Below are 22,313 nucleotides of genomic sequence, written 5' to 3'. Positions count from 1 at the left end.
ATTAATTTATCTTCGTTTTTGTTGTGGTGTAAGCAAGCTGTCAGTACCACTAGCTGACACGTCAGCATGCATACCGTGATGACTTTAGTCCCATCTTGTGTGCAAGAAAAAGAGTATTCCTGCTCTAGTAGCTTTTTGCAGGTTAAATATGATAAATTCGTTCTTCGTTTAATAGCAATAAAGTTGAGAAGGGTGCTAATTACGTGTTTTGTGTTCCCGGAATGACCACCCCCAACACTGGTCAGTTCCAGGCTGCAGGGAAAAACCAGCCTTATAATCCCATGGCCTGTAGAAGTAAATCCCTACCCAGTATTTTAAAAAAATTCTCGGTAGTGTTTATATTCCCAAGGCTTCTACCACCTTTGACCTTCTACTGCTCTAGAAGTTGCTTCTGTGTTTTTCGACTTCCACCCAAACATAGAATACACATCTTTTAAAAAGTTCCACCCATAAAATGCACTCAGAGACATTGTTAGCTTATCAAGTGGTTAATTTTACTGAATGTTTTGGGAGAAAATATTTTAGTTAGAAACAGGAGAAGATTATATCATGCACGCACAGCAAACCCTTAAAAACTGCATTAATGTATTTGTCACATTTAGCTGGTATGTCCTAAATCGGCTTTCCCTTTGTCTTTCCTCAATACGTTTTAATTTTTCTTAGATATGAGTACATGTCCGGCAACATGTTTGGAACACATAGATCCTTTGTGATTGCCAGTAGCTGGACAAACGTATACCGAAGAGTTTGAGTTTCTTAAGAGGTTAGAGACTTGGCTCACTGAGCAGCAGGTCTTGGCAGCAGGAAGGCCCTGGGAAATGGGCCCCGGGGCTGGAACACGGAGTCCCTTCTCTTTTTTCTTTCTCATCTTTGCTCATTTGCTTTGCCTTCAGATCTGGTAGGTCAGCATCCCTGGCCACATGGAAAAGAAAATCCTTTCTGTTTTTGTTTTCTGTTTCCTATGCTTTTTAACTTCTGAGTGGGTAGTAGTATCAGGTATTTTCCAAATATAGAATGCACATGTGCAGAAATATGCAGGAATGCGCCTGTGTGAGCTCAAGAATCAGCCAGTGTGGGGGGAGATGCAGGAGGCATGTGTATATGAGTAGCTTGTGCCCTCGGTTCAGGATCACCGCCTCCGGGAATTCATGCCTTGAGTGCGTGAACCAAGCAGCAGGAGTGTCTTTGGACCAATGTGTGGGTGTCCTGTGGGTGTGTGCCTGCAGATACCGGGTGTGTGCATGCAGCTACGCTGGCATGTGACTGGTGTGTGAGCCCAGGAGGGGCTGAATCTTCCCTATGTAAGACTCTTCTGTTCAGGAGACCAGACAGACTGAGGATGGAAGGTGCTCTTTCCAAATGCAAAGCCAGAGGGGAAAGGACTCTTGTTGGTCTAGCAGGTAGCAGGTGCCCCAAACAGCCTTCATCAGCCTTAGCCAATGAGTACAGGGATGTCTTCTAGAAGAATGGATGCTCCTTTCACAGATGCATGGACAGAGGGGAAAGAAAAGGGGAGGGGATCAGCGAGGAAAGAAAGAGGGGTGTCAGTGGGCAGCTGAGTCTGTGTTCTATCAACTGTTTTTTATTTCAACATGTTCTATGTTTCTGAAAGCAGCGATCAGCAAAGATGTTTGTTCTATTTAGCTATGAGCACATTAAACAGGTAATGGTGACCTCTAGTTCAAATCACGGTGTTGAAATCAGCAGCCAGCCTGAGAGCCTTCTCATAACACACCAAGGCTTCCCTCACTTCCCCTTTCAATTTGTGGATGAACCCAAGGATGCTTAAACTTTCCACCATACGGATATTCTGATGAACACGTCTTTTAGCCAGCTTCTCTAAGGCAGTGAGAATCTTTGCCCTGGTGCTGGAGGCTACTTTGATTTTGAGACCTTTTAAATAATGGGTGATTGCTTTATCTGCAGATATCTTGTGCAGTTCTTGGAAATGGCCATAGTGGTAATGAATCACCTGCTGTAGATGATCGTTGATGGTCTTCATGCACAACACTTTCTGAAAAGTGTCCTCAGCCTTTGTGTATTGGCCTATTTCTGCGTACAGGTCAGCCAGTTCAACATAAGCCAACTCAAATGTGGGCTTTATCATCAAAGCCTTTTGAATTTCATTTATAGCCAAGTGAGCCAACCTGTGGACATTTTCTCTATCCTTTCCTCTGGGCTGCCAGTGGGCAGCTCTCTTTATTTCGATCATTTGTGCCCTGTAGCAAAGCCCTATCTGGTGGTGCAGGAAGGTGGAGGAGGGGGTGGCCCGCAGGGCCGTTTTTAAGAGCTGAAGAGCTTTATCCAGAGAGCCTTTTCTTCGGTAGAACTTGGCTGCGTATCGGAAGACGTAGGTCTGCGAGGACATGTTGGTCAGTGCTTCTTCAATGTACTTTTCTCCTTCAGCTTCTTGGCCTAAGTCCTGAAGCTTCAGGGCAAGGAGAGCCTTAATATACGCATCTTTTGGGTTTAGCCTGATGGCCTCTTTCAGGGGCTGCAGACAGAACGCCTTGTTAACCTCTGTTTCTTTGTTAAAGCCGTCCAGGCGGTAGATGGTGATGGCATACCCAGTGCTAAATTCAGGGTTTTCCGGCTCCACTGCCAGAGCCTTCTCAAAGCAGGCCTTGGCGCGTTCATAGTTCTTCCCTCCACATTTCAGCAAGGCCCATCCCTCCTCACAGTCCATCTGGGGACACTCCATCCTGTAGCGGGAGGGAGCCTCGAACTTCCGGCAGGTGCTCTCCACCTTGTCCAGGTAAGCCTGGGCTTCTGCCGGTCTGCCCATGTGGTAATACAGCCAGGCGTAGTTGCCCCACGTGACCAGACTTCTCGCATCCGATTGGGCAGCATGTTCCTGCTGGATGAGGTCTTCAGCTTCCTTCAGGCTCCCCAGGGCTTCCTGGTTCTGGCCCTTCAGGTGTTTCACGTAGGCCAGCAGGTTGTGGATCCCCACGTTGTATTTGGTGTCTAGGAAATCAATCTCATTGAAGATCCTGTTTTCCAAGTCAGGCAGTTCGGTGTCTTCAATGAGTAACTCCCAGGTAAAGTGACATCTCAGCTGAGCCAGGCTCTCTTCAAGGAGATTCCCATTTGATTTGTCACTGAAAAAATAGACCACAATTATTTGTAATTTTAGGAGCGTTTAGTCTAATGGAAATGAAGCCAGCACTTCGAATAGTCAAATACTAGCCCCCCCTGCCGCCCCTCCGGGTTCTCGCCTTCCCAATATCTGTTGCCTCTCTGGCTTCTGTGGTCGTTGACATAAAACCCTGAAGAAATGCTAATCACTTCATGACGCCAACACGTAGGTTATGTGTTCTCTAGAAGCAGCAGCTTGAAAGAGATTAATTCTGCTAATATCAAAATCATTTTAGCCCCACCCTCAACACTACAAAACCCTTCTTTCCCTCTGGCCCCTCTCAACATTGTGAGAGAGCATCCCTAATGCTGTCAGAAGAAAAGTGGAGACAGCTTCCCCTGTGTTTGCCATTTTTGGACCCTGCTGGACAGCATTCATATTTTTCTCTGCATTCAGACATGTTTATGGAGTGGCCTTGTTTTTGTCGTGATCTGACATGGTGTCAGGGTGGCCTCGTCTGGTGCTGATGGGATGTGGAGGTGCTCCGGGAGCACACAGGTCCTTGCTGTGGGTCGCTGTCCAGCAACGCAGGGCCTCGCTGGGAGTGTCGGGCTGGCTCCCGGATGTCTGGGGCTCTTTCTCCTTTCTCTTTAGGGAACTTCTGCATTATTGCTTCAGCACAGAGGGGTGTCCTGACATTTCTGAAGTTGACGGTTATATAGACAAGAAGGATTACCCAGAAAAGGAATATCATACAGGAAATGTATCTATTTTATGCGTTCCAGTATAAAGATTTTTTTAGGAGGGGCGCCTGGGTGGCACAGCGGTTAAGCGTCTGCCTTCGGCTCAGGGCGTGATCCCAGCGTTGTGGGATCGAGCCCCACATCAGGCTTCTCTGCTATGAGCCTGCTTCTTCCTCTCCCACTCCCCCTGCTTGTGTTCCCTCTCTCACTGGCTGTCTCTATCTCTCTGTCAAATAAATAAATAAAATCTTAAAAAAAAAAAAAAGATTTTTTTAGGAAAAGTGTGTGCTTGAGAAGGAACGTAGTACAAGATCTCTCTCTGGATGAGTTAAAGACATCTTCCTATCTCTCATCCAAGGAGGGACTTAGGCAATTTGCGGTAGACCACATCTGCCTGTTCCTAGTTCCTGGACCAATGTACTGGCTCTCTTAACATTTTTTTTTAAAGATTTTATTTATTTATTTATTTGACAGAGACAGCCAGCGAGAGAGGGAACACAAGAAGGGGGAGTGGGAGAGGAAGAAGCAGGCTCCCAGCGGAGGAGCCTGACGTGGGGCTTGATCCCATAACGCCGGGATCACGCCCTGAGCCGAAGGCAGCCGTAACGACTGCGCTACCCAGGCGCTCCTGGCTCTCTTAACATCTTATAAGCACAGGAGATGGTTTAGATCCCTGTGTTCTTCCCAAAGTCAGCATGTCTCAAGACTGCCCACATACAGAGAATCCCACTCCCACTCCCGAAGTATACTCTAAAGATAGAAGTAGCAGTAAAAGTCTGTAAGCAAGATGGGAGCATGGAAAAGGAGAGTGGAGTACCCAGGGGGCAGAAGGAAGGGAACCAGGGCCAAGCTGGCCCACTGTGGGAGCAGAAATTCACTTAAAGGGAAGCGTGGCTTTCAGCCAAACATTGTTTTATGTGGAGGGAGAAATCCGGGGGCATTAGAAAGCATGTGCGAGACCTGTCACTTGACAGAATCACCTGATGGCAGGGAATGCTCCAGACATATGCCGTCTCCCCTATTTTAGGGCTATGTGCTCCGAGTGCAAGAGGTTAAAGCTCCATCATAGAATCATCTTTATTCTCGATATGGGGCCAATGGGACATTTGTTTTCATCTGTGATTCCCTTCACTCCTCCCGGCTTGGGCGCAGTGAGACATAGTAAGCCATGTTGCCTCCTTTGCTGTGGGGCACACACGCCAGTGGTGCTCAGTGACACCTGAGCTCCTGGGATCACAGCGTCTGGGTTCAGTGCTGGGTTTTGCCACTGTTGGCCGTGCGATCGTGGGCTAGTTGGTTCACCATCCTAAGCTCTAACCCCTTACCTATAAAATCAGGCGAGTACTAGATCTTTCCTCACGGGTTGTGGTGAGACAAAATGGGATACACACGGGAAGCGTGTCGCACTGAGAGCATTCAGTAATTATAGGCGTTGCTTTCATGGTGTGTCCCAAGTCGCTCCATCTGGGCAGCAGGCAGTCTACACTGGCCTCCAGCCAGAGCCCTTTCCCATTTGGAGCATATGGAGCCATAGCTCCACAGCATTTGGAGAATGCTCTCATGTTTCTGATTGTGCAGTTGCTGAGACAGGGTGCTGTGCTGTGAGCTTCAGGCCAGAGCAGTCTGGGTCTTCTGACCTCAGGGTCCAACTCAGGGAGCTCTGGATGCACCTACACAGAGCCTGGCAAGGTCTCTGGGGCAGTTGGCCTCCAGCCTTTCCCTGGAAAGGGCTGACCTGTGTGGGGGAGACGAGGTTTTGGAAGGCGGATCACTCCCTTTCAGCTCTTTGCTTCTACTTCTGTATCAGATGGGAGGTTTCTAGCAGACCAGTTGAGTTTTACTTTCTGCAAGTCACCAGCCCTAAACCAACTCTGAAAGGCATGGAAATGTAAGCTGGTATGGACATGAAGTTTAGAAGAGCTGTTTGTACTGACAGCTGTATGGCTTTGGAATTTTTGTGCATAAACTTTTATGTGTAAACATTATTTTTATTGAAGTATAGTTGACAGGCAATATTGTATTAGTTTCAGGTGTAAAACATCGTCACTTGACATTTATATACATTATGAAATAATCACCCATGATAGTGTCCACTTGTCACCATACAAAGCTTTTAAAATATTATTGACTCTATTTCCTATGCTGTACTTCACATCCCTTGACTTATTTATTGTATAACTGGAAGTCTGTGCCCCTTAGTTTCCTTCACCTATTGGCATCTAGGACAACATGTCAGAAAGACAGAGAAGTGCTGGTGTGCCCCATGATTGCTGTGAATCTGGCAGCAGTCCTGGTTCTGTGGGGCTCTGGCTCAGCTGATCAGGTTTGCAGAATCTTGCCCAGTGTCTCCTTGGGATAAACAGACCCACCAACTACACAGGACAGAGCAGCATCAGGGAGAGAGGAAACAGACAATAAAGTGTATGAGTGTGTCTACGTGTGTGTGTGCACCCATGTGTATTCACATATTAAAAAGAGCAATGGAAATAAGAGAGGAAAACTCCTTTCTACTGGACAGGGTTCCTGCCTGAAGGTACAAAACTCAGTCATTGAGCTACGAGTTCAATATCAGAATTCCAGGACTGATTCTGGGTTTGACTGACAGGCTGGGTGAATTCAATTTCTTTTCTTTTCTTTTTAAGCTTTTATTTATTTATTTGACAGAGAGACAGCCAGCAAGAGAGGGAACGCAAGCAGGGGGAGTGGGAGAAACAGGCTTCCAGCTGAGCAGGGAGCCTGATGCGGGCCTCGATCCCAGAATGCTGGGATCATGACCTGAGCTGAAGGCAGACACTTAATGACCGAGCCACCTAGGCACCCCAGGGTGAATTCAATTTCATTTAAACTCTATGAGGGGTGTCTGGGTGGCTCAGTCGGTTAAGCGTCTGCCTTTGGCTCAGGTCATGATCTCAGGGTTCTGGGATCGAGCCCTGTGTTGGACTCCTTGCTCAGCAGGAAGTCTGCTTCTCCCTCTGCCCTTCACCCCACTTGTGCTCTCTCTTTCTCAAATAAATAAAATCTTTAAAAAAAAAAAAAACTCTACAAGTTGCTTCATTGGTTAAATAAAAAGGTTAGCCTTGGACAGTGGTTTGCAACCCTGGCTGCAAAGCGGAAAGTTCCCTGGGAATCTTTGAAAAATAAAAACGAGTACTGACACCTGAGCTGATCTCTAGTCCAATGAATCAGAATGTCTGTGAAGGAGGCCCAGGCATCAGAATTATCACTGACTGATTGATTCATTCATTAAGGGAGGAATGCAGGAAGGAACTCCAAGGTAATTGTGTTGTCCAGTAATTGTGGCTAAAAAGCACTGAGCAAGACTTTGGCTTCTCAGCGTGGTCCGTGCAGCAGCTGTAGCGGCATCCACTAAAGCTGAGCAAGTCCGGAATCTCGGGCCCTCCACAGACCTACTAAACTAGAGCCCTGCTAACGTTCAGGTGATTTGCTGGTATGTTAAAGTTGGAGAAGGACTTTCTTAGATGATCCCTAGGTCCTTTTCAGGTGGAAGCGCTCTGGCAGAGTGGTCAGGGACTCACTGCCGGGACCTTCCTGTCTTTCTTTGAGGCTCTGAGCCAGTAGCTTCATTTCCCCCGGCTTGGCATCTCCACGTGCACCTTAATAATTCACACAACATGCTAAAGCAATGTAGTTCAAAGCGCTTTGACCTCTATACACCTCTGACCTCTGATGTTTGCCTTGGAGATACTCACGTTTGCAAATACATGCCATCACGTCCTTAAGAGAAAACACTCAGCCACCATGAACTCCTCTTTTCTGAAAGGTACACCAATTTTCATACCCTGTTAGAGGTCTCAATGGCTGGCTTTGATCTACCATAATTTAGATTTCTGGCGGACTCTCTCGTATTGTAGGTATAATTGAATTTTTGTGTCTTTATTTTTACTTGTCAAGCATTCATTTCAGTTGGCTTTGTCAATGTCAATTTTCAGGCATTTACAAACTTGAACTAGGCTCAAGACCTTGTGTGGCATGCTTTTACAATAAGCATGCCATGCTTTTACACGAGATAAGTTATCAGGTTCTAGGAGGCAAAGAGTTTTAAACTTGTCTGAAATATCTTGGGACTTGGAGGCGGTCCGTGTCTACTAAGAGAAATGAGAAGAGGTGAAGCTATTTTCAGTTGTGGTTGAAATTTAGAAATCTAAATTGGGCTGGAAAGCACAAGTTCCACTACTCATGTCATTTCCAGGCTCTGGGAAGCCCATAGGTGTTTAGGGAGCCTGTGGTTCAAACAGGTTGTTGGCATGTCCAAGGCAGCCTTCACTGCCATGAGCTCCTTATGTATTTCAAAAGTCTGCAAACCACGAGTGATCATTAGTTACATGTCTGTTGGGACATGGATATGACATATTTCCTCTTCTCGGGTGGCTTGCCATCTAGGCAGAGAGACAGATTCATAAGTATTTAATTGTAACAAGAGCAGTTGATGTTGGTTGCTTTGTAACCACAGAAGAAGGGTTCTTTCTCTCTTCCTGAAAAACCTTCTTGGGTTAACTCATCTTTCAACTGAAGTGTTTTGCAGAATCATAGTCCCCTGATTCCCTACTCAGAGAACACTTCCAAGAATGTGTGCTGTGACCACACCTGGCTCTGGAGGGGAGGTTTCTGAGGCTATGCAAAGGTGCAGGATGCTGGCTGCCCATGCCAAGTCTTCCAGAAGGCTTTAGCCTGGGACCGCCAAACCAGCACTTGTATCTCAAGTCATAGAAAACCTGCAGAAGCAGATATGAGGAATATGTGACCATGCAAGTGTTTGCTGACCACCCGATTGGTATTCCAGAAATTGAACATGTCATATGACAGGTGCCCCAATACGTGGATAACATCTGTAGTGTCCAGCCAGGCATGTGTTTGTTTCAGGTGTCTTGGCACTGGTCCCGCCCCCCCCCCCAAGGTCATCAGTTGTTCCACGGACTGTAGGTCAGATCTAGCCTCTTACTGTTCCTAGGACAGGCAAAATACCACCTGGGGATTGGACTCACAGAGGCAGAAGTGCAAGGCTGGATCATGCCCATCTCCTCTCAGTGAGTTGGCTGATCGGGCACCCCTGTTGGTGCCGAAATTGGAAGTGATCAAGACTCAGCGGGTGAGGGGATGAGCAAACTGTGGTACATTCACACAACGGAATACTATTCAGCAGTTAAAACAGATGTGCTATGAAGCTGCGAAGAGGGCACGAAGGAACATTAAATGCACATTGCTACGTGAAAGAAGCATCCGAGAAAGGCTATATCCTGTATGAATCCAACTTCGTGACCTTCTGGAAGAGGCTGAACTGTAGGAAGAATAAAAAGATCAGTGCTTGCCAAGGCTTTAGGGGAAGTGGTATAGTTGGGGCACAGGGCATTTTTAGGGCAACAAAACTCTTCTGCTGATAAAGTAATGGTAGATACGTGCTGTTGTGCTCACTACAAAGAATGCTAATGTAAACCACGGACTTCAGTTAGGAGTAATGTGTCAATATTGGCTCGTCAGCTGGAGCTAATATACACACGAATGCCGATGTTCATAATAGGGGAATCTGTAGGAGGGATGAGGTGTATTAGAACTCTGTATGTCCCATGCATTTTTGCACATGTCTAAAAGTGCTCTAAAAATTGAGTTTATCAACTGGAAAAAAAACCTAAGGATAAGCGAAAGTGATTATGGCAATAGGGAGACAGTTCTGGTCTTAAGAACTGCAAATGTCTAAAAGATTAGTCAGAAGAGGGCTTTTCCTTTAAGTAGAGGTATAAACAAGGCTGGGAACTAGGTGTTGGGGAGGAGGGGAGAGGGCGGCGAGATCAGGAAATCTTTCCTTGTTGTCAGCCAAGCTTGGAGAGGCCTTGTTTGGTCTTCCAATATTTGTTAAACCTCAGCGGGGAGTCAAATTTCAGGCTCTTGTGGGGAAAGAGAGCGATTTGGCCAAGTTATATTTATAGGCATTTTGTTCTGATTGATCATGGGGACAAATAATTCAGCTGATCATTTATGAGACACATAAATGGGAATTTGGAGGGTCTGTGTCTGGCCTCATCAGAGGATAAACGAGGGGCCCCTGGCGAGTTTTATCTAAGTAATACAGGATAGGGTGTTTCTTCGTGGTTTAACCAAAAAACCACAAGAGAAGTTGAACTGGACAAGTTTATCCCTCACAGGTCCCGAAGCCACATGATGGGGAGGTCAAGGCAGACTGCAGGCAGAGAGAGGCATGGCGGGAGGCCTTTATCGTGGGTCGTGAGTGAAATGCTTTGGGGTTCTGGGCCTACAGATGGATGGGTCCCTTCAAACCAAAAAGAGTGGGGTTTTGGTAAGCTCCCCAGAGGCATATCTAAGGGGATGGGGGCAGAAGGGGAGGCCTGGGAGAGGGAGGGGGAGACTGTCGCTAAGGCAGGGCGGGCTGCCGGGGACAAATACCAGGAAGCTACATTTGCTCATAAGTCTGCAGGCTATTATCCAGGGCGTGCGCTTGCACACGAACCCTAATGTCAGGGCAAGACGCCCCTCAGGCTGCTTGGCAAGACAAAACGGATACTGAGGCAGCAATGCCCTGGAGCAGCTTAGCTTAACTCTCCACATTCTCAGACACCAAAGTTGGGGGGCGGGCAGAGTTTTCGACCATAGCGTTTGTCCAGTAGCACAGGGCTCAGGTCAAGTTCAACACGGTCGACGTCCTTCCAGATGGTCAGGTGCTTGGTGCTGCTACTATAACATCCCACTTCAGTTCCCTCTGGCCTCTCTGGGCTCCACGTGGTCACAGAGGCAGGAGACACCGCACTAGACCAGGAAGCCTTAGAAAAGTTCACCGAGGGGCGCCTGGGTGGGTAAGCGTCTGATTTGGGTCAGGTCATGATCTCAGGGCCCTGAGTCCGGCTCCACGCTCAGCGAGGAGTCTGCTTGTCCCTCTGGCCCCTGCCCCAGGCTTGTGTGCTCTCTTTCTCTCTCTCAAATAAATAAACAAAATTAAAAAAAAAAGGAGGGGCGCCTGGGTGGCACAGCGGTTAAGCGTCTGCCTTCGGCTCAGGGCGTGATCCCAGCGTTATGGGATCGAGCCCCCACGTCAGGCTCCTCTGCTATGAGCCTGCTTCTTCCTCTCCCACTCCCCCTGCTTGTTCCCTCTCTCGCTGGCTGTCTCTATCTCTGTCAAATAAATAAATAAAATCTTAAAAAAAAAAAAAAAGGAAAATCCACTGACATGATGATGTCAGCAAATGCATTCTGCCCAGTTTGAATACCAGCTGAAGGGGATTAGGTCTGCCAGTGACTCAGCAACACTGAATGGGGGTCTACAAGCCTGAATCATCTGACAGCTCTGGAAGCCACGTCCTCCTCGTGAACTCGTCTGCGTGTATGTCTGTAATTAAAACTGTTTTTCCTCTTGTTCACCTGGCTCTAATCAGTTGGATCCATGGGCCCAGCCACTGAATGTGGATTAGAGGGAGAAAGATTTTGCTCCCCTGCACTATACAAGCCCTACTTCCATCCACCACTTTGAGTGACACATCCCTGAGCTCCCCCGTGTGTGGGTGGATGTCCCAGTTAATAAATAGCTGTTTTTCTCTTGCCAATCTTTCTTTCGTCAGCCTAATTGGCAGGGCCCCTGCTGGACAACCTGGGAGTGAGGGGGAAAAAGATTTGTTTTCCTCCCTTATGCTATCCTAAAACTTACCTGCGATTCTGACGGCATGCTGAGTATGTGAGTCCTTTTAGCGTATTGGCAAACCTGAGGGGGCTCGTGGGTCCCCTCCCTCCACGCTTGAAGGACCCTCACTCACTGAAACATGGTGAAAGCGCTGTTTGGGGAAAGGAAGGATAGAGGGGTAGGTACTGTGGTGCCTGCTGCCTGTGGAGTCCGTGGTGGCATGCAAACACCAGGGGGATGAACTGCAGGAAAGGGTTAACAGAGCAGGCCTTAGACTGAGATCCTCAGAAAGGCCTGCTTGCAAAGTGTGCCCTTGGCTGGCATCTGGGAACTTGGATTTGGGGAATGTTCCCACCATTCCCTAGCTGATTAGTTTGGTTTACCGTGCCCAGAATGTTTGTGCAAACAGTGTGGTTAATGCCGACACCTGCTTTTCTCCTGGGAGTCTGGAATTTTGCTATGTGCTAAGCAGAGGCTGCCTGTGTGATGAGTCCCCACTAAAACCCTTGGGCACTGAGGCTCCAACTAGCTTCAGTTGTGTGGTCATACTCGATGCTGGAGGAATTAAGCACATCCTGTAGGATTCTACTGGGACAGAACTCTGGAGAATGTGTGCCTGGGTTCCCCTTGCCTTCACCCCGTGCACTCTCCCTGTGCCATGGTAGTAAGTCTAATGCGTGAGCAGGATTGTATGTTGAGTCCTGTGAGTCCTTCTAGTGAGTCATCAGACCTAGGGGGGTGTCTTGGGGACTCCTGATGACAACTTCCCAGGATTCTCATTGGAAACCGCGATGTAGCAGCCTGTTAGGGAATGGTAGCTCCATCCAGTGGAGCAAAGGACAGTGAAGACAGGCCAAGACTGCTGAGTGTGGCTCTCTCTCCACCCTTCCCAATTTCCTATGAGAATGAACCGAAAATGAACCGCAGAGGAAAAGCTTCAATTCCGAGGCTCGTCTTCGCCATGAGTTTAAGGGCTCTTTGCTGTCCAGCCCTGACTTACAAAATAGAGCTCCCTGTGTCAGCTGCTGGGGGTCCTGGAGGGGCTGCTGCAGCCCTGCACGGACAGAATTCTGAATCCCTTGCATGTAGCTTGAGGACCATTACTGCTGTCACGGTCCTGTGAATTTGCCATATCAGGGTGAATTTAAAAACCTGACACTAGATTGCCAAACACAGTGGGAAGGAGGAGGAAGATGGAGAGCCAGAACGCTCAGGAATCACACACAGGAGTCAGTGTGAGGGAGGGGAGTTTGGAGTAAGTGGAGAAAATGACAGGAGAAGATTCTAGTAGAAATCCACAACTCCGGGGCTCTGAGCTGCCCTTGCGGCAGAGCCTGAAGCCTCTTGGCCTGTGCCAACAGAATCAGGAGATAGCACGGCAGGACGCACAGAAATGCACGGGAGCAGGGTGGTTTGGTTTCATACAGTTACGGGCTTGAGTGCCAGTCATACCTCTTCCGAGCTGTGTGGCCTCGGGCAAGCTAGCAAACCTTTCTGAGCCTCATACCTTCCACATTGGTTTTTAGATGCTAGCAATGGGCTTAGCACAGATCCTGGAACGTGGTTCAGAGGCCAGGACATAAGCCTGCTATTGTTTTATTGTTACTGTTTTGTAGCTTGGGACACTTACCGTCTTATCTTCCCAGCACCCTCTCCTAGGATTCGGAGAAGTTGTCTTGAAAGGTGTGACCCTGAGCTGGTAATAATGGCAGTGTCACAGTTCTCAGTGGAGACAACGTGTTCCTATATTCCTCAAAATTTTTTGAGAGCCTCATTCATTCCAGGCACTGAGTGGCTAAGCTTGAGGGGAGGAGTCCATGGTTTGCCTTGGGGAGACAGACCCCCGCTCCTCCAATCGTCTCTTTTGTGGACAGCCCTGGGATCTGCTGGGACATGCTGTGTGGCCACCAGGTGAACCCGCCCTTCTGCCTGGCTGGTAAAATGGGGTAGGTCTCGGAGCTCTATGTCCCCTCCAGCTTACTAGTTGGGTAAGGTTGGGTATGGTCCCAGGTAGTAAGGAGGAGTGGAGGTCCATGAAAACCAGCAATTTATGCGACACCCCCTGGGTCTCTGGAGGCCGCGTTGTGTGAGGTCAGGGCCCCACCAGGAAGTGCGGGGGACGTTCCCTCAGACAACGGTACACTGTAGGTGCAGAGGCGTCTTTTCAGTAAAATTGCCTGGGCAGCAAAAGAAATCACAGCGTACGCCATGTAGGTCAGGACCGGTCAATAGCAATTCTGGGAGCCTCAACACCATCTGGAAGGTGGACGGGACTCTGAGCCTGGAGGGATAGCCTGGATGAAGTCCAGAATCCTTCTGGGAGTCAGCTGTGTGCAACCCCTGGGGATGGACCAGGTACCCCCGTTGGCAAAACCTCTGATCTCCCTGATCGCGACTACTATTTAAAACCTCTGTGTCCTTGAGCACGTGTGTTTGCTTCTAGATAGCCCGTTCCTCACATATATGCCCCCCCAGCTGTAGCTGTAGCCAGTCCCCACCTCGCCCCCAACCCCATGCTCTTCCAGCTGTCAATGTTGGTTTCCATGGTAATATTCTTTATGCGGGCCCAGCAACTCCTCTGGAACCGGACACGAGAGACGGTGCCACTCTAGGCCAAGGCTGGCCAGGAATCAACAGTTCACTTCTGGGCACTCAGCTGCTCCCCCAGCCTTCCGGGAGCCAGCAGACAGTTCAGGGCTGGGGGGCATTGCTGCTTTTATAGCCAAAGTAGCTTATGAAGCACCTTCCCAGAATTCCCCTTCTGTACGAGGAAAGGGTCAAGTTTCTGACTCTCCACTCATATAGGAGATGGGAATGCCAGGCCCTCTGTCTTGTCTGAGAACTGGCACATAACAATCTTCCCCTGCACACACACAATCAGATGATACCACTGGGAAAGCATACGAACGCGAGCCTTGTAAGCGGGGTGAGGAGAGGTGGACGGTTGCTGCATGGTGGACGACACTGTGGGTCTCCCCAGCTGGGAGGTGACTACTAGAATATTTGCATTCTCTTAGGAGGGTGAAGATCTTTGCCTCCGACCAGCCTCGTCCTGGTGCCTCTGATACACAGTCAGGGAGGCCACCGCCCAGGTATTTCTGCTCAGACGCAGCAGCTGCTGACCGGGCCCTGGGCTCAGCCAAGGCCCCTGGCCTGGAACAGGAGTCGAGGGCAGGCTGGCTCCTCCTTGGAGCTGCCGGGGCATGTGGAGAATAGTACGGTGTGGCTCTGTCATTTACCCACTGTCCCTAGACAAAGGCCCGAAAAGACGCCTGGGGAATGGTTATCACTCTTAGTCACACATGCAAACCACACAATTACTTCAATCCTGAGTCGAAATTTTCAAATTTATTGTAGCATTTCTATCCAGAACACACATTTATTGGAGTCTCGCAATTGAGCATGCATATAAACACATGGCTGAAGCCAAGAGGAAGACATAAGCAACATTCCAGGGTTAGTCCAAAGGGGGTTAGTCTTTCAGGGGGTCCAGAAGGCTAGATAGCAATGGGGCAGAGGCCGGGAGAGCTGTTGGCAGGCAGCGGCCAGCTATGAGCCTCGGTAAGAAGGGCAGAGATGGGGGACATCTGAAGAACGGAGCGCAGCTAAGACTTAGCATCACGCAGGCCCCAAGCCCTGTGTCCACGGGTCATGTCATCGGAAGGCCCACCGACTAGAGGGGTGTATGCGGCTGAGATGGAAAGGGGAGACAGATACTAGGAAGCAGTTCTACAAAGTGTCCTAAAGCAGTCCCGGGGCGTCCCAGGTTCCCTGACTGTGCTCCTTTCCCTCCCCTGCCTTTCAGCTCAGGGCTCCGGGAGCTCTGGGAGCGGGGTTGTGCGGGCCCCGGCCCGCTGCCTCACCGCCTTCTTCAAGCTCAGATGGCGGCAGGAAAAGGCTGCCTATGCCTGTGGGGCTGTTCTGTAAGAGGTAGCCCAGCTCTTTCTCATAACATTCGGCTGCCTGCTGCAGTTCTCCATTCAGCTTGTGGACTAATCCTTGGAGATACCAAGAATTCGGTGCATTTTGTGGAAGCTGATTTCCAGCTCTGTTCTGTGGTGGGTATTTCATCTTTCCTGCCTCTGTTGATTTTGTGCTTGTGGGCAGACCCTCCAAATCACGTTGGGTAGCAGTGTCTTCAGACTTCCCATGATGCCCCGGAAAGTCGCCATAGTGCTGGTGGGGTTGTTGCCTCTGGGTGCTGGGGAGCTCCTTACTGCAAGCTATCTGATAATAGTCTTCTGTTTCCAGGAGCTCATCAGAATAGGCATACAGCGGATCTACGCCCTTGTCAATAGCTTTAATCACGTAGTCAATAGCACACTGCTTTAGCTCTCCAATCTTCTCTCCACTCCTACTAGCTTCAGATTCCCCTGCGTTCTGAATTTGTTTGACTTTTGCCCTGTAGCAGCACGCAATCTGGTGGTAGAGGTAACCATTGTTTGGAGTGGACTTGGACGCCCTTAGAAACAGTTCAATAGCTTTGTCTAGATCACCTTTTTTTTGGTAAAATGTGGCTGCATTGCGAAGGACATCTGTTTGGCAAGGCGTGTTCCCCAGGGCCTCTAGAACCAGCCGCTCCCCATTATCCTCTTCATTCATCTTCTGCAATTTCAGGGCCAAGAGCACTTTGACGTACTGATTGTCGGGATTCAGCTCAAGGGCCTGCTTCAGAGCGTCCATGGAGAATGGCTTCTGTGGTTTATTATCCAGACAGTACGTGGCAATGGCCAGTCCGGAAGAGAATTCTGGGTGGTTGGGCTTCTCTTCTAGAGCTTTCTCAAAACACACCTTGGCCCTTTCATTGTGCTTTGCTCCACACTTCAGCCGTGTCCACCCTTCTTCGCAGTCAAGCTCGGGACACTCGATACTGTATGGGTTTGAAAACTTCTCGCAGACGCGTCTCACCTTGTCGACATACCTCTGAGCGTCTGCGAGTCTGCCCAGGTGATAGTAGACCCAGGCGTAGTTACCCCAGGGTGACCAGACTGTGGGTTCCCGCCTGCTCGGCGTGCTCCCGCTGGATCAACGCCTCCGCCCGCCGCAGGTGCTCCAGCGCCGCCTCGCCGCGGCCGTTCACGTGTTGTATGTAGGCCAAGAGGTTGTACGCCATCGCTCTGGACCGCGTGTCTAAGAATGCAATCTGGTGACACACTCTGTCTTCTAGATCACCCGAGACGCCATCTGGTTTCAGTAAGTTCCACGTGAAATGGCATTTCAGCTGTGGAAGGGCTTTCTCCAGAGAATCCTTGTTGACCTCACTGTGGAGAAAATAAACAGGGTCACTGTGTTGCCGGGCGTTGCACCCTGGGCCGCGGCGACACGTTGTTCGTGCGTCAGCTTGCCAGGCCGTGGGGTTCCCTGCGGTTGGTGACGCATTAGCTCGGGGGGTGTGACGGTGTCCCCAGGAGAGATGAGCAGCCGACTCGGGGGACAGAGTGAGAGCGGACTGCCCTCCCCGTGTGGATGGGCCTCACCGCGTCTGCTGAGTGTCTGAGTAGAAGCGAAGGCAGAGGGCGTGTGCAGTCTGTCTGTCTGTCTGTCTGTGTGCGCTGGACATTGTCTTCTCTCTCCTTAGACTGGAGCTTCTACCGTCGGCCTTCCTGGTGCCCAGTCACACTGGGACTGGAGCTTGTGGCGTTATCCCTCCAGTTCTCGGGCCTTTGGACTCTGACTAGAATTACACGGTTGGCTCTCTGCTGGGTTTGTAGCTTGTGGACAGCGGACTGTGATTATGATCCTCAGCTTCCGTCATCCTGTCAGCCAGTTCCTGATAGTAAATCTCTCTTTTTCACTATGTGTGTGTGTGTATGTGTGTATGTATATATATACACACATACACACACACACATATTTTAAACCTGGAGTAGGTGAGAATCTTTATTTTAACCTTTATATTACAGGAAAGTAAAGAAAAAAGTAGGTAAAAATAAGTATGTTTAGAAATTATTGTAGAAAGAATAAAAAAGAGGGTTAAAATTCTCAGTGAGGAACACCAAAAAATATGTCCAATTATATAAAATATGTCCCTCGCAAGAAATGGGAATATGGCTGAAGATCCAGTTTGGTTTTGCTGTTGACAAATACACAAGGTCACAGAAAACCCAGCTGAGGTCAAACGTGGTGAGTCCACTATTTGTACCTGCCTACTCTTGATGTGAGCAAGGCTGATGGCTCCAGTGCAAGGCCGAGCTGATGACAGGACAGTCAAGAGTTCTCCATCCTGGAGCCCATCCTGTCTTAACCCTCAAGTGGAAGCTGAAGAAAAAGACCTTAGTGAGGCCTGAGCTCTCGAGTTGGCTGACTGAATTTCCTCTATTATGTTTCTCAGAATCGTCTACTTCTTGGCCAGCAAACATGGCGAAGAACCTGGAACAACTACCTTTAGCAGATGCTTGCTACCTCTCTGCAGCCTCGGTGGTGGGGCCTGACTTCACCCAGCAGCTTATATGTCTATGCATCTATCTCCTACTAGTTCTGCCTCTCTGGAGAGCCCAGACTAATCCACACCCTGAGTTTTTCTAGACAGAAGAGGAGGTACCCTCCCTCTTGCTTCCCAGCTTCACCTCCTATAGCTGTGGTCTGTGCAAGAATCCACGGAGCACATGCCTTCCACGGCATGGGCAGACATGCAAGGCAACGTGGGGTGGGGTGCATGGGAGGAGAGGAACTGGGACCTCTTGTCGTGCTCCATTAGAAGTCAGGGCTCAGTCCTCACATTCTGGGCAAGGTTGATTCAGCCATCCGACGACCCTTCACAGGGCTACTCCTTTGTGTCACTTGGTTAGTTTTGAAGGATACTAATTTCATGGACTAGCACAATATCAGAAAAAAGTTATGTGCCAAATAGGGTTGCCATCTCATGGGAGAAAATGTATCCCCAAAGATACCAACCACCTATGCTTACCAATACCGTATTAAAGAGAAAAAGAAAGAAGCATTTTTATCATTACTGAAGAAGGAAGAAACATAAAATCAGAATAAAGGGAAGTCCTTTAACTACTCAAAATACATTTTGCTCCCTGAGGAGCCACTGACTTTATCTGACTTTATTTGGAGTTTCCCGTGGACCAGCACCGTCCACACACGCTGCTGCCCGTGCTCTGCTCTAGGTTCTTTGTCTCTCCAGCAACACCTAGCTAAGCCGTTGCTGCCCCAGTGTGATCACATCTGAGATGCTCCATAGCGAGAGACACAGAGGCGAGGGAATCGACCCAAGGCAAGGCAAGGAGGGGGGTTGCTGTCTATCTAGATATCCTTTTATGGGTGGGCCTCTATTCATGGCAGTCTTTTCCATTCTCTTGGTCCCTGGCTAGAGCACCGCAATGCCAATCTTTTGTCTCCGTTCTAGGGTTTTCCAATTTGGCTTCACCTGGTGAGTCTAGCTGCCCTGTTTGAGGGACTACAGATCATAACTCAGGGTAGCAATTATGAGAAAATAAATATCAAGGACAAGTGACAAAAATGATCACTGAACAAATATGTTTGTAACTGTTAAGCAATCAAGGGACAATAAAGGCATTTCTGTGTTTCCGCATTAGTTAACTGTGCTGATTGCCCAGTGAGGGCATTTGGAGAGAGGAAGGCAGGCACGAGTTTCAGATCAGTAGAATGTATCTGTAGACATAGGTGCCTGGAAGTAATGGGTGGACACTCTAAGGATTAATGGAGGGTATTCACCCAACTTCTCAGTGAGCCTAGAGAAGGGCAGGTGACTTTAGACGTTTTTGCTGCAGCAAAACCAGGAACCACCTTGCCAGTTTGATCACACTATCTTTCTTTTTTTTTTCTTATGGTGGTGATGCCGGTTGACATATCAGCAAACCAGAGGGATCTTACCACACTACGTTTTTAAAAAAGATTTTATTTATTCATTTGAGAGAGAGAGAGCACAAGCAGGGGGAAAGGCAGAGGTACAGGGAGAAGCAGACTCCCCGCTGAGCAGGGAGCCTGACACGGGAATCGATCCCAGGACCCTGAGATCATGACCTGAGCCAAAGGCAGATGCTTTACTGACTGAGCCACCCAGGGCCCCAACAGACTACACTTTTTTTTTAAAAAAGATTTTATTTATTTATTCGACAGAGATAGAGACAGCCAGTGAGAGAGGGAACACAAACAGGGGGAGTGAGAAAGGAAGAAGCAGGCTCATAGCGGAGGAGCCTGATGTGGGGCTCGATCCCAGAACGCCGGGATCACGCCCTGAGCCGAAGGCAGACGCTTAACCGCTATGCCCCCCAGGCGCCCCCCCAACAGACTACACTTTTAAGCACTTATTGGTAAAGATTCTCTCTCTAAGATGAAACATATTCCCACCCTGTCATATAGAAGCTCCAGGAGATGTCAGTGGCTGATAAAGTGTACGGCAAGCAGAAAAGCTTGCTCTCCACTCCTGAACCCGTAAGAGGATGGAACACTTTGGAATATTCCATCCATACCACCCCTTCACCAATGCTAGAGTTGGCCATGCTAAGACATTTATGGTAACAAAGGGCAATTTATTCAGGAAGATAGCCAACTATGTAAGCGAAGGAGTAAAAGGTATGCTTTCAAACTTAAATTATATACCTAAAATAATCTATTATCGATATAAGATGTTTTATTTAAGCCTCATGGTAACCACAAAGAAAAAACCTATACTAAATACACAAAACGGTAAAGAGAAAAGAATACAAGCATACCACTACTACAGAGAAGCATGAAATCACAGAGGAAGAGAGCAAAGGAATGGGAAGGAAGCAAAGGGATTATAAAACAGGCAGAAAACAATGGACAAAACCATAGAAAGTTTATAACTATCCCATGTAAATGAACCGAATTCTCCAGTTGAAAGACAGAGAAGGGCTGAATGGATGTAGAGAACACACGCTGCCTCCAGCTTTCGGGACACACACACTGAAAGGGAGGCCATGCACGGGTAGCTCTGTGGAAACCAAAGGAAGCAGTGCTGGCTGTACTTACGTCGGACGAAGTAGACTTCAAGTCAGAGCGGAAGACAGTCATTACGTAATGACAGAGCAGTCAGTCCAAGAATAGGATAGGACCTTTGTAAATGCTTATGCGCCCAACCCGGGAGCACCTAAATATATAAAGCAAATATTAATAGCCCTGCAGGGGGATAGACAGCTACAAGTAAGAGCAAGGGACTTCCGTACCCCTTTCAGCAGCGGATAGATCATCCAGACAGAACACGAAAGAGGAAACACCGGACTTGAACAACACTTCAGATCAGAAGAACTTAGACGTTTGGAGAACATTCCGCCCAACGGCAGCAAAATACACCATCCTTGGAGGTGCACATGGAACATTCTCTAGGCCAGATCGTATGTTAGGCCACAGAGCAAATCTTAAAATTAAAGAGGACTGAAGTCGTATCAGGCACTTTGTCTTTCTTTTCTTTCTTTTCTTTCTTTTCTTTCTTTTCTTTCTTTCTTTCTTTCTTTCTTTCTTTCTTTCTTTCTTTCTTTCTTTTCTTCCTTCTCTTTCCTCTTTCCTTTCTTTTCTTTTCTTTTCTTTTCTTTTCTTTTCGTTCTCTTTTAGATTTATTTATTTATTTTAGAGAACAAGAGAAGGTGTGTGGGGAGGGGCAGAGGGAGAGAAAGAATCTCAAGCAGACTCCCTGATGAGCGTGGAGCCTGATGTGGGACTTGATCCCACAACCCTGAGATCATGCCCTGAGCCAAAACCCACAGTCAAGAGCTCAACCAACTGAGCCACCCAGGCACACCAAGTTACTGCCTTTTTAAAAACCAATACCCATTGTAAATGGGATGGATTCCCTAATTTCTCTTTCTTCAGTCTCATTGTTCGTGTATAGAAATGCAACTGATTCTGAGCATTGATTTTGTATCCCGCCACATTACTGAATTGCTCTGTAACTTCTAATAGTTTGGGAATGGATTCTTTTAGGTTTTCCATATAGAGTATCATGTCATCTGCAAAGAGAGACATTTTGACTTCTTCTTTGCCGATTTGGATACCTTTTATCCCTTTTTGTTGTCTGATTAATGTTGCAAGGACTTCTAGTACTATGTTGAATAATAATGTTGAGAGTAGGCATCCTTGTCGTGTTCCTGATCTTAAGGGAAAGGCTTCCAGCTTTTCCCCATTGAGAATGCCATTCGCCGTAGGCTTTTCATAGATGGTTTTTATGAACTTGAGGAATGTACCCTCTATCCCTACACTCTGAAGTGTTTTAATCAGGAAAGGATGCTGTATTTTTTCAAATGCTTTTTCTGCATCTATTGAGAAGATCAATAGCACCAAAAATCATACGTTATCTCGGAATTAACTTAACCAGAGACGTAAAGGATCTATATTCTAGAAACTACAAATCACTCTCGAAAGACATTGAAGAAGACACAAAAAGATGGAAAAATATTCTATGCTCATGGATCAGAAGAATTAACATAGTTAAAATGTCCATGCTACCCAGAGCAATCTACACTTTCAATGCTATCCCGATCAAAATACCAATGACATTTTTCAAAGAACTGGAACAAACAGCCCTTGAATTTGTGTGGAACCAGAAAAGGCCCCGAATTGCCAAGGAATTGTTGAAAAGGAAAAACAAAGCTGGGGGCATCACAATGCCGGATTTCAAGCTGTACTACAAAGCTGTGATCACAAAGACCACATGGTACTGGCACAAAAACAGACACATAGACCAAAGGAACAGAATAGACAACCCAGAAATGGATCCTCGGCTCTTTGGGCAACTAATCTTTTATAAAGCAGGAAAAAACTTCCAGTGGAAAAAGACTGTCTCTTCAATAAATGGTGCTGGGAAAATTGGTCAGCTACATGCAAAAGAATGAAACTTGACCACTCTCTCACACCATACACAAAG

The 22,313-nt window shown here is 47.9% G+C and overlaps 2 protein-coding genes across 4 annotated transcripts in view; both read right to left on the bottom strand.

The window, feature by feature from the left end:
* Positions 1-472: 472 nt before the first annotated feature.
* LOC109488883 (interferon-induced protein with tetratricopeptide repeats 1B) overlaps positions 473-22,313 on the bottom strand; it is a 33,229-nt gene continuing 11,388 nt past the window's right edge. For 2 of the 3 annotated variants that reach the window (XM_019794275.2, XM_034662411.1), the window contains exon 2: positions 473-3,101. In XM_019794275.2, coding sequence (XP_019649834.2) covers positions 1,682-3,101 — 1,420 coding nt within the window. In that variant the 3' untranslated portion in view covers positions 473-1,681. Of the gene's footprint in view, positions 3,102-7,532; positions 7,562-22,313 lie in introns of those variants that run through there. The other variant, XM_034662410.1, reaches the window with a different exon arrangement.
* Positions 14,786-22,313, bottom strand: part of IFIT3 (interferon induced protein with tetratricopeptide repeats 3) — an 18,886-nt gene continuing 11,358 nt past the window's right edge. Inside the window, 2 exon segments of the mRNA XM_034662409.1 lie at positions 14,786-16,441; positions 16,443-16,725. Of these exon segments, the coding sequence (XP_034518300.1) occupies positions 15,266-16,441; positions 16,443-16,725 (1,459 nt within the window). The 3' untranslated portion in view covers positions 14,786-15,265.

The sequence above is a fragment of the Ailuropoda melanoleuca genome, chromosome 6 (assembly GCF_002007445.2).
Source record: "Ailuropoda melanoleuca isolate Jingjing chromosome 6, ASM200744v2, whole genome shotgun sequence".
Taxonomy (NCBI): domain Eukaryota; kingdom Metazoa; phylum Chordata; class Mammalia; order Carnivora; family Ursidae; genus Ailuropoda; species Ailuropoda melanoleuca.
This window is presented reverse-complemented; position numbering and strand designations above follow the sequence as displayed.